We start from the raw sequence: 12,527 nt of genomic DNA on the forward strand, positions 1-12,527 counted from the left end.
ATTATTTTCGATTAAGTCGATATTATAATCGATTGGTAACCTTAGCACTCTAGCAGTAGCTTTTAGAATGACAAATTTCGAAAATCTCGTTAATAATTAACTTCAAAGGGACATTTCTTCCACAGATTTAATCACTAACATTCTGGACATAAATTTAAGAGCTACACGAGCGTGAGCTACTACAGTATACAGTCATGGATGAAACTTTCACGATTGATTGTTTTGCTGTTCTTTCACTGTACTTTTCGACTACTGTAGTACCATATCGGCCTAGCTATTAAAGAGGAAGGGAGAAATTCTAAACCGCGAATTCACAAAGAGCTATGGTATAGTAGTAGACAAAGCACGGCAAAAAATTGAAGAAACTGTGGAAGACTTGCACAGTTGCACCCACGACTCTTTGTTGCTTCCTATTTTTAAATACATTATGTATACATCAGAATCAGAATAAACGTAATTTTAAAATCTTTCACAGATTAAATGGCAAAAAGAAAAATAGACGCAATTATCCCCGCATACATTTACAACCTTGGACGTATCACTTAAATGCATCAGGTTGGCATGAGAAGAAGTTGATGATTGACAGGACGACAACTCAGCCCAGACTTTGCCGGTCGTCGAGGTAAGTACCGCCATTGCTTATAGTTGGAGCTGTGCCACGGATCTGGTGTCTTGTGATTCTTCTCTATGTAGAAAGGAAGCCGCACATTGGCAGCATGAGCATTGCACATCATGGGCGAATTTCTTGAAGGAGAGAAGAAAAAAGATTTTTTTAATTGTCTTGTCTGAGACGTGTTCGAATGAAACGCAACAAGGCCAAACTAAAGTCTCTACTATTTTTCTTGCATTCGGTTTTCAATGCAATGGCGCTGTAAAACAAGACAAATTCAAGAAGTTGTAGAGGAGAATGGAGAAATTGAAACAGCTTTAAAGACATTTGTTCTACGTTTCTTGCCCAAAATGTACATAATTCGGGAACCAATGGTCTAAGCTACTACATTGTGTATACTTTGATTGCGTTATTTATTACTGAACCAACGTAAATCGTGAAAAGTAAGAATATCTCAACTGTTTCTAGTGGTGAGATAATTTAAAGAAAAATTTGAAGCATGGTTTTCGTACAGAAAAATTCCCGCTAGAGGGCCATCGGAAAAAAGGACGATCTCTGTCATGAAAAGCCAACTGAAATTTCATCGATCAATAATGGTAATTTTCTTTAACTAGATATTTTTAAAATATTCATTTGTTCACCGCCAATGCTAACTTCATTTTCAATTCCGGGAAAAGGCGAAACGAAACACTGTTTCATTTACCCTATAAAAGTGATGTTATTGGGATTCGACAGTTTTTTTTTTTCAATAGAACAATATTTCAAACACAATTTGCTATCAGTTTGTGAAACAATGAATAATTCGTTTTCTGTTACTTTTTAGAGGAAAAATTTCTAATCGTTTAAGCACAGAAAACATGCCGATCTCAAAATTTGTTTTTCCGATATATCTCGAAAATCTTTAGCCCATTATGTTGTGCATTTTTCCAGAAACGCCAATGCAAATCTGATAATAATTTTGTTTCTCTTTTTCAGAATTTGAATTTCGTGAAAATTGAGAAGTGTTATTTCAACTGCCATACGTTTGATTTATCACCCCTCTTTCATACCTTCCCTAAACAGACCGTTTATCATAAACCATGCGCATTTCAGGACCATTGTTACATATCAAAGAAGCGAAAAGAGCAAATTGGCGTCCCTGCTGTTGCACACCAGTAGATGCGCCGGCTGTATCATAATTGGGATAGTCGGTTTATCACTTTCTGTCCATAGAGTCATTCCCGTCGTCTCCCAATTCCTCCCATTTCCCTTTTCAAACCTACCTCTCGGACTCTGCACGCGTGTATGGGGAGTGGGGAGGAAAGGGAGAAGACCGGTTGCTGCCACCACTACTGGATTCATTGCAACAGTGGGGACTGTCGTGCGAGGTAGCATATTACTCCATCTCCTTCTAACCAAGTAGTGAACACTTGCTTCACACACTCCGTGCACTCGTGTGTTTCCCCCTTCTTTTTTTGTTGGATTTGGTCCATAAATCGGGGAAGTAGTGATACATAATCATCTGCCATTTAGTGTTGTCCATAGATTGAACGCCATTCTTTTGGGGCATCATTTGGTCGGTCAATGAGAGTGCAAACGTGCGACAGTGCAAAACAATCATTAAAAACAAGTGCATTGAAAATGGTTCAGTGTTTTGGAATTAAAACTCGTCGTTTGTGCGCCATGTTCTCCATTGACCCTTACGTCTTCAGCTGCGTTCTGCTTCTATTACTTGGTAAGTATCACGTACGATATTTTAATTTATAACCGCAAATTCCATGACACCGCATGATGAATTTTGTTGCTCAGTTCCAAATGACGTACTATTTGAAGTTGTGTTTGCCTCACTTAAAGAAATCTGGTTTCGTTAAGGCCGTTCGAGAACTTTGTGATAGAGTTGGAATTGGCTTCCATTAGTTCTTGCCGCCCGGCAACATAACATTATACTATAGGCACGATACAGCAGAGAAAGGCCAAGCACGGCGCCTTCAATTAAGAGGATTAGATTTATATAGAGAGAAACTAGGGAGAAGGGTCACCATTAGCGGCGTCGAACCGATCATTCTTATCTTGTTCTCTCTTTGTCTCACTTCTCGTCTGTTGAATACCACCACGACCAATTGACAGGTCTTGGTCACAAGAAAGAGAATAACGCTGAGCCAAAGAAATAAGCCCACAGAAGTGCATCGGCAGAAAGAAGGGCCCTCAGTCATGAATCAAGGATGAGGCGCGTTTCCGCTCTTGAAACTAGCTCTATTCAGTGTATAGCACCATACGAAGGGTCTAGTATATTATTCTTTTCTTTTTTTCCTACATTTTTTATTTTTTATATTTCATTTAACAGTTTATAAATCTTTTCAGCGTTCTCAGTTCCCGAAGTGTATCTTTTTGTGGCAAATGTCAGGGAGTTGACAATCCCAAAACAATGTTGATTTTTAGTATTACGTAACAACACTAAAAACTAGTAATTCTGACAGCTTTTGATATTGTTAGCAAGAAACCCAGATTAGTTTAAAATATTTTCCATAATACAAAAACAATGGTTAGGAGTTGCATGCAAACGGGTGTGACAGTAGAAATCAGCAAGTTCATTGCGTGCGTGAATCAGATATGTCTGATACGCATATTGCGCCCTTCGGTAATTACAGCCATAGCCGAGATCTTCTGAATCTTCTTTGTTAAATATTTACTAATCAACCTATGGACTGTATACTGCACACATATTCTGATCCCAAGACAAAAGTGAACTATTGGTACATACTGTATAAAAAATTTTAAAAAAATGACAACGCCCATAAGGGGGAACTCGAATTGACACAGCTGTAAAAGCTGCTGCATGCCGTACTCACATGTGTGCGTTTGTTGCGGGCATTTCGGGAAATGCTGCCATGAAACGCAATTGTATCAACATGAATGATCGTCAAAGTTTACTCCTTTCATTTTGCTTTTGTTGTTTATAGAATGAGACATAACCAACAGTCTCTTGAATGTATACAACAGTTTTCAATCACTAATACTTTTCATTATTATTTACAGCAAACACAGGGCCCGTACTAGCATCAGAGAATGACGTCGACGACACTTACAGAAGGATAGTTCTAGTCGGAACGAATTTGAAATTGCCTTGTACTCCACCAGATGCTGAAGGTGACTTTCGAATACTTTGTTATTTGCAAATTATTTCGCATTGGTACGGTTTATTCAGTAAGATTTATCCCTATTTCATTTACCAGATATATTAGAGTATTTCACTTGGAGTAAAAATGGCGTTCTGCTGCCCGATCGTTCTTCGACTGCTCTTCAATCTCGTTTTATTATCCAGAGTGACTTTTCTCTCCTGTAAGTAATTTTGCATACCTTTCAATAACTAAGCAAATTACGTTTAATAACCGGAGTACACTGTCACGCACGTGTAACATAACTTCTTTTTTTTTTTAAAGCATTGAACGTGTTGCTGAGGATGACGAGGGAAACTATTCGTGCAGCGTCCAGTCTCACCCTCCACGGACAACTAGTTACTCCGTCCAAGTTGAAGGTCCTTATAATATGACTGCTTAATTGTATTGCATTTGTCACTAGCGTGGCAACATCACTAGCTAACATAGCCGGATCCCTTTGCAAAGGTTGCACCGCATTGGCAAATATGTGGCATATTCTACTGGGCCAAAAAACATGTGCCTAATAGGTACTGTAGCTAACAAAAGAATATTGCTGACTAGAATGATTGAAATCACGGCGAGCAGGATGGGCCTTGAGATTTTTATTTTCATTCCAATTTGGTGATTTCCACCGACCCTGAGCGGTTCGGCATCAGCAGAAAAAGAAAAGAGGAAGGGTGGGGTCGTGCGTCCGTGAGCTTGTGTCGCCAGTCTGGCTAATGCCAACGGATATGACGCTCAGTGGCATCATGTCTACCATTTTTTTTATTTTTTTAAAGCTGAATGACCTCTTTTTCTGTTTACTATAGGCCACATATTTTTCTTTCTCAATTTCCCATCAATTGTACTGCGGAAGGTTTTCCTGAATGTACGGTGGAAAAGCCAACTAACCCAGCATACCACGTCATTCGACCTTTATCTTATTATCTTTAATCCTGCGATGCTATAGGGGCATTGTTTGAACTTTTTCACGCGAATCCGTGTAAAGCGCGATCTCATCATTGAGGACTCGTTTTTTAATTGTACTGTTTATCATAACGGAACGTAAAATTTTACGGTAAATTAGGACACGCATTTCATTCAATTTTATACAACTGCAGGGCAATTACATTCACAAGCAACGTAATGAAGAACATCGAATAGCTGACACTAATTCATTTCCATAAGGATCTGATTGGCATTTTACTTCAATGTCTTCTCGTACCGCTTTGTGTCACTTAATTAAATTCTTGTGCATGTGTTTAGGATTATAATTATAGATCTCGTGATTGTAACTTGTTTGTCTCTTGTTATCGGATTGTTGTGGTTCAATGGTCGGGGGCTCGGCGGACCGCAGTTCCTGCTGCCATCGAGGAACTACTCCATCACGGTGGCAACTCACCCCACTACCAACTACGAGAAGGTGATGAATTAGACCTAACCTGCATGGCCAGCGGACGGCCTCTGCCTACAGTCACATGGAAATATCAAGTAAAATTTCTTCTTCACTTATCATTGATCAGCATTTAGTATCGCAATAACCATTATTGATGATTTAAATCGGTGCCATCAAATCTGAAAGGGAAGAGTGCTTAGCGCCGAAGAGTCAATCGTCGATGTTTATCAGAAGGTGTCCAGCGTTCACCGGATCGTTGGTGCCCGCAGACTGGATGCCGGCTCTTACATTTGCGAGGTAATTGTTATCGCTTATGCTGGTAAGGATAAAGGCCTTTATTTAATTGTCGTTCTTTTTGATTGATTAATCTCAGGCGGATAACGGCGTTGATCTCCCAGCAACGGCTACTTTCAATGTCGAGATTTCTCGTAGGAAGAATTTTCACAATTTTTATATCTATAAAGAAATTAATCGAATAATATTTATTTTTGTTAATAAGATGCTCCGGATATTGCGGTAGAACATAGTTGGGTTCACACAGGATTGGGAGCGCTGACTGAGCTTGCTTGTACGGTGTACGCTCAACCACCGGCTCAGGTAACAATTCAAAGCATGCTCATCCAATTATAATTGATTTAATTCCACCACCCCCTTTCCCCCCTTAAATGATACATCATAGGAACACCTTTTTGAAGTAGCCTGCTATTTGTATCATTTTTATAATATTTTTGTTTCTATTTGATTTTTGTACGGTGGGATGGGAGGGCGTGTACAAAAAAATCGAAATACTCTAGAGACCGTATAGGCTAATAGATAATGCCATTTAGAATCCATAGTTGTGCATATCCTTTTCATTCGATGCGGCAGCCTACGGTTTCGGGCCGTATTTTTACTTAAAAGTTCACACTATCAATACTAGTTTGCCTACCTTGCAGTTAACAGGTTTCCTGGTGGTCTGCCTTTATAAACCAAAGCCCTTTCTTAACTCGTCCTAGAGTCTAACAATTATAGGGGGGGGAAATAAGGCAATGTACCCAAGTTTACCTATATTATGACGCGTGGGTGCCCGATACTTTTACAAGAACAAGATATTAGATATTTTTTTTAAAAGTAAATCCGTATATTTTACACCACAAACAAGTCAACAACTACTGGTTTCCTAGACGTTATTTTATGTCGATGGGGTTTCACTTGGCAGCCACCGGAAATCATATTTCTTTAGTCTCAGAATAGCAATTTAGCACAGTAACTTCTCTTTTGTGTGTTTGCCTTTTTTGCACGAAATGTAAAGGTGACGTGGTTCCGGTCAGTTGAAGGTGTCGGAAACGGTGAAGGTGAAAGAAAGCATCTAGAAGTCCTTCCGTCGAATCGAATTGGAACGCTAGTTATGTCTAACGGGCTGAAGCACGTGCTCCGCTTCAAGAGCGTCCGTGACGCAGATTTGGGGATCTACACCTGCCGGGCCGAAAATCCTCATGGACAGGCGGAAGCCGCTATTGAAATGTCCGGTAATAAAATCTTTCCTTTACGTTCATTACATCTAAGCTAGTTGTACTCGAGTTTAAATTTATTATACGTTAAGCAATTTTAGAATATCTATGCTTCCTTCCCGTCTTCTATAATTTTGAATAACGAGATGCTCGTTCGTCGAAAGTAAAAAAGCTAGCGGCATGTACACGTATAAATAGCTTACGTCAGTCGCTTCTTTTATAGTTATTACGACGTGATTTTTCACAACCCCCCGTTGCCTAGCAATATAAAGCCACCACCGGTTGACGACCAAACGAGTTTCATGCAAAATGAAAAGCTATCGTCAATTTTCCCTATGAAAGCTTTAATTTTTCATTCTTTTTTTTATGGTTCATTAATATGCGGATCATTGTATTCGTATAATCTAACAATGAATGAAGGGCGTATAGAAAGACCTTGTGATTCGTTTCTTCCGCCAGAAGGAATTGTCACACCTCATTGTAATATGTCAACAAGTTTCTGGTTGAAGAAATATTACTGGGATGTCTTTTCTACGTTAGAATGACATTGTTTGTCCCAATACGTATGAAGCCATCACCAGACTGGGTCTTTTAAAGAAACCTTTTTTTTTTTCAATACTGTTTTGCCCATAGCGGATCATTTCAGGATCAGTCAGTTGCAATAACCAGTTGATTTGCGCTTGAATAAATAAATAGGATTACAGAAAGGGTTGGCGCTGGTTGTCAAGACGATGTTTGTGTTATTGTGGATTATTTCTGCCATTGCCACAGGAAACGCCCCATCCGTTTCGAAAAGCAACGGTCAGTTAAGTAATCTTGACGGTTCTGCTGCTTACGAACGCGGAACTCTGTTTGAAATAGCGAGCTTATAGTGAAAGGATCAGTTTTTGTTACATAAATACGACTCCGTTTTAAGGATACCTCTAGAAGAATTTTCCCCCAAATTTTCTGTAACTAAAGCGTAATCACCTGGATTCAGACTTGTTAATCGTGAAGTATTGAGGAATCTTTTATGAAATGGCCTTAGGTTCATAGCCCTCTTTCGGCATTTCGTGGGTCACAATAATCTACGTACACAGTATACTATTTGTATGGAGAAAGGCTGAGACTTTGCAGTTTGGCGCAGCAGTCGTGGTGGTTGAGGCTCTTTTAAGATTTTCTCGTGGGCTAAGAGCGACATTGTCGGTCAATGTCAACAAGCTGACATTGTGTTTCATACAGGGCGAGGAAAGGTCATGCTCGAATATGTCCTCAGTTGCCTTGATAGCTATGGGTCTTGTTCCTTAAGTTGGAGGATTTGATGTGTAAATGATCTTGGGCTTCCAGTTTGCATTCCAGTGCATGCCTTTCGTCAGGGAGGATCTACCGATGTAACCAATTTTTTTTTTAAACCTCACATGCCGAATGGAATTGTAGACGAAGTATCCGGCCTCCCCTGTTTGAATAAGCCGATTTAATTCTGAATCTCTTATGGAACTCACATAGATCTTGTCAGTGTTCCTTGAAATGAAAGCCTGGCGATGATATTTAAAGATGAAACGAACTGGTCTAAGACTTGCTGTGACACACGACACCCGCGGCTGCGGTACATATACGTATATTTTACTATAAAAGGGACGAATAATAAATCTCTATGGAGTGCTAGGAAAGATAACATATGCCTGGCTATTGCTCATCATTTTGAATTTCCTTTGAATTTCGAATATGGTTCAAATGACACCAAAGCCGGATGAACTTCATATTCCGAAAGAACCAGATTTTTTACTGTACGAGATGTAGCTTTTGAATGTTTAACTATAAAATCTATTCCAGGTAACAAGACAGTCGCCATATGCGATAATAAAACGTGAGAGGTGATGATTTCGAGAGAAATGGGAGAACCCGGTTATTTGAAATGACTTCGTATAATTCATTGCCCGAGTATGGTAGCAGTGGTTCCAAAAACTTTGTTCATATTCTTTAAAAAACCACTGAGCAACGATGGAAAGATAAAATCTTATATTCCCTCTACGACCAGGGCGTGATTTCGATTCCGGATACCGTTACATTTTCAACTGCGTTATGGCCGTTTGCCTTATACGATCTTATTGACGCCTTGTTTCTTTCAAGTTCTTGCCATATCAGAACAATACCCTTGAAAGGACGATAAATTGAGTAACACAAGTACACTGAAATAGATTACGTATAGAGGGTACGAGTTAGACTGTGGGAACTATTCTGACCAGCTCTTGAACTGTCTTCGGCCCCATTTCTTATGTAGAGGTCTCTCAGCAACTGATTTATTATCGTATACTTCATACTGGCAATCTTATAGCTTCAAGACAGTCTTCACTGTACAGTTATCAGTCGTGAAGTTATAAAAAAAAATTTCTACAGTTGCCTGTTCAAGTGGCTGCTTTTGTTTTTAAGTGGTGCGAAATGTGCAGCAGTTTTAAGTAACCGGTGTTGCTTTCCATCAAGTGGTAACTAAAAGTGCTGGTGTCGATGGGAATTGTTTTACGTTAACCAGTCGGATGCGTGAGGGTTATTAATACGCTGCACAAACTTCACAGGAAATTTGTGCGCACGTAAAAGTGTTCGTGACTCAACCCTTGACCAATGCACACCAAATTATCAATACAATGGCTGCGTTCGCAGTTGAAGCTAAAACCTCTCGAAAAAGGGTTGATATAACTTGTACATATCATCCCCATTTCTGCATTCAGGGTAGCAAGTAACCGTCTAAATATCAAATTGTCCAGTCCCTGTTTTACTTGCACGATAACAGTCGTTCTAGGAACGTTCAAACGCACGAAAGGAAGCCAAAGGCAGTTACCACATTTGTGTAAGACAATGTTTTTCTGAATGACACGTGAAAACTTTCTTAAAATTTTAGGTTAGGCTTTTGATTTGCTCCAGAATGTGCATGCAACAATTTCACACGCACGGAAAAATTTGATGAAATGAATTCCGTCTGCCGTTGTGTGATAATCAGCCTTTAACTTTTTCATCAAGGTTGGAAATCTTAATCATAAGAGTATCAGATGTCTGAAAAGAGCTGGTGACAAGTTCTATGGGAATTTAGGTAATTTTCAGCGGTTACTGATTGTTGATTTTAAACTTTTGCGTGCTTCCTTCTTGAAAATTCGCTAGTCTCTAGAGAAAATGACTAACGTGCTATTTAGGTTCATACTAATACAACTCCATTCTTCGCCCCGACGATTGACGATTAATAATAGATACTCGCGAAAAGCAGGCGACAAAACTGTTTATTTGCTCGCATGACGTGAAGAATGTGTTTACATTAATAGCAAAGAAAAGTCTGAAAATAGCCTAGCTCTTACTAATAGCGCAAAATGCGGACGGGGAATTCGACTTTCCGTTTGTCGTTGAGTTGCTGCTCAAAAGATGGCGTTCGTAGTTACAAAATATTCATGAAATAACCAAGACGATGTCGCTTTGATTAATAAAACTCTGCTATTTTGTCATGGTAAAGTTTTTCTCTGCACTCCGCTAATGACATACAAATTTTAATCGATCCATAACATGTTTTTAATTGGTATTCCAACAGGCAAAGCGATGGCAGCTGTCCTATGGGTGTCACCTCCAATTCAATCAAATAAGGTGTTCGATTCCGAACAGAAGGATGACGATGAGACGAAAAAAAAGCACATTGGCTACCGATTGGTATGGGACGCCATTAGTCAAAGCCCAATCTACGAATACAGATTGTGGCTGAGACCCCGTGGCCAACCCGAGATTAGCTGGGTTAATTTGATCATTCCGTCCAACTCCTCGGCCGTCTCTTCATCTCCCTCACTGCACAGTCACGGATACGACTTGTCCGACCTAGCCACTGGTATTGTTTACCAGGTAAGCGTCCAGTCTCGCAATCGTTTCGGTTGGAGCGCCGAATCGAACACGGTCTACCTTTCTGGTGGAGAAGATCCCGAACTGACTGATTATGACCATGAAGATAAGACATCCAGCATCAGCACCAGCAGCAGCACTAGTACTACATCCGCCGAACAATCCAGCAGTACTATGCCGGATAGCACGACTACGATTATCACTTCGACAGCTAGCCCTTCGACTAACCCTACGTCCAGTCCTTACCCTACGTCCAGTCCCTACCCTACGTCCAGTCCTTATCCTTCCTCTAGTCCTTACCCGAGCCCTACCAGTAATACACCTACGATTATCACTAGCCCTAGCAGTTCAACTTTCGATGAAACTGAATCCACCGTGGAGTCGACAATTGAAGTAACTGAAACAGAAGAGACGACGGAAGATAATCAATCAACCTTGCCGGTTTTAATCATCGACCCCGTGTCGGTCGATCATCATGGGACTCACGAAGAAATAGAGACGAGTACAATGGAAACATCTACGGAACAATCAGCTCCGCAATCAACCACGGAGTATGAATTATGCTTACCAGGTGAGTAGAGTCGTGTGCGAAAAAAAAAAACGTGTCAAGAGGAAAGAGTCCGTATTGTTTGCACAGGGAAGAGTTTATCAATTTGTCGGGCTATAAAAACCAGCAATGAGAGCCGCTGCGTGAAACAAGATAATCAAATAGAAACAATGCTGCAAGTCGTGTACCCTGTAAACTGTGCGAACAAAAGGGCTCCTCTCAACATGTTTTTCAACTTACAGAACATATAATTTATTAAATACCTCACGTTTCCTAATAATCATCTTGTATAATTGAGAAGGTGATCAAGATTGCCATGAACAACTGCCGAGCTCCAATAGTCCGGAAAACCTGCCGTCGTCGATCGTGATCGCGGGAAACAGTGCCATCGATCGCTCACGATCGTGGATAACAAACCTGCTTATCGTTTCGTATTCATTGGCAGTCTTCTGTTCAACACTCGTCGTGTTTTGAAGACTTAGAAAGAAAAAAATGAACAAACGCCCCGACAGGTGGCTTTCTCCGTTGTCTTTCCCTCTTCTCTACAAACTCTGAAAGTCTGGTATACTGGCATATTTTTTCATACGACCACTTATAGACATAAACTGCGAACTACTCTGGCGAACAACATAGTTAAGGAAACAATAACCGTCAAGCAGATGCAGTCGCGAACGACAGAAAAAGGGACAAAAAAAAAACAGACAGGAAAAAGCCCGCACGTGCCCTTCTCGCCTCCACTGCCTTCAGCTGCGTTCTCCAAAATACAGTACACATCGGTACATAACAAAAATCAACTATTTTTAGATTTCCGATTTTTTTTTTTCTTTTACAAAACAAAAATATAAGAACAGCGCTCGCCCCATATATTTGTGTCGTTCTTTCTCCCCCTACCAGTTCGTCTAACAGTCCGCGACGTGTATACACACGACCCGCTACCCAGTAAACAAACCCGAATGGACTTCTTTTCACTTCTAGTAACGGTAGCAAGCGTGCGACCGGATTGATCGATATTCTCTTAGTCTCCATGGAAAAAAATGAAAATGAATGATTTCAATGATTTTCGCTTTGTTTCGAAAATTCGGCGAAAGCAAACAAGAAAAAAGAAATTGATTAGCGTAGCTTTACGATGCGTCACCGTGATTTGAACAAACAGCAGCCGTCGCTTACTGTATGTGTTTTTTTTCCCCTCAGAAATGCATTTGACAAATAAAGAGACCGTAATGCGTTAAAGTGTCGGCTCACGTGTTAGAATCACTCAACGCACTCCATTCGATGCTGACGACTACGTCTCTCCCAACTGGCAAAAAATCAAATTACAAATGAACTTTCTTCTCATTTTCGATGCAGACAAGTTTTTCCTGGTATTTTTCCCTAATAAAATTATCTGTCACAAGATTTATGGTTCTTTGAAATACAATGGTTCTATACGTAAGAAATAAATAAGATGAATAATGTTTTGTTTTTTAAAATTGATAGTTGCTAGATAACATTATTTTTGAAAAATAAAATAAATAAAAAT

The 12,527-nt window shown here is 39.9% G+C and overlaps 1 protein-coding gene across 2 annotated transcripts; it reads left to right on the forward strand.

Annotated features, from left to right (window-relative positions):
- Positions 1 to 658: 658 nt before the first annotated feature.
- On the forward strand, positions 659 to 12,448 carry LOC116927805 (brother of CDO). 2 transcript variants are annotated; one of them, XM_045178538.1, is made up of 13 exons: positions 659 to 1,053; positions 1,125 to 1,206; positions 1,586 to 2,324; positions 3,626 to 3,736; positions 3,823 to 3,928; positions 4,030 to 4,124; positions 5,084 to 5,217; positions 5,309 to 5,419; positions 5,496 to 5,550; positions 5,622 to 5,719; positions 6,414 to 6,630; positions 10,163 to 11,032; positions 11,307 to 12,448. In XM_045178538.1, exons 3-13 carry the CDS (start codon positions 2,174 to 2,176, stop codon positions 11,480 to 11,482), a joined length of 2,124 nt encoding a protein of 707 aa, XP_045034473.1. In that variant the 5' UTR covers positions 659 to 1,053; positions 1,125 to 1,206; positions 1,586 to 2,173; the 3' UTR covers positions 11,483 to 12,448. The 2 variants fall into 2 exon arrangements, with proteins under 2 accessions (XP_045034473.1, XP_032790753.2); XM_032934862.2 differs by lacking the exon at positions 659 to 1,053 and having other exon boundaries at positions 1,079 to 1,206; positions 11,310 to 12,448.
- Positions 12,449 to 12,527: the final 79 nt, after the last annotated feature.

This window comes from Daphnia magna, linkage group LG1 (genome assembly GCF_020631705.1).
Source record: "Daphnia magna isolate NIES linkage group LG1, ASM2063170v1.1, whole genome shotgun sequence".
Lineage (NCBI taxonomy): Eukaryota > Metazoa > Arthropoda > Branchiopoda > Diplostraca > Daphniidae > Daphnia > Daphnia magna.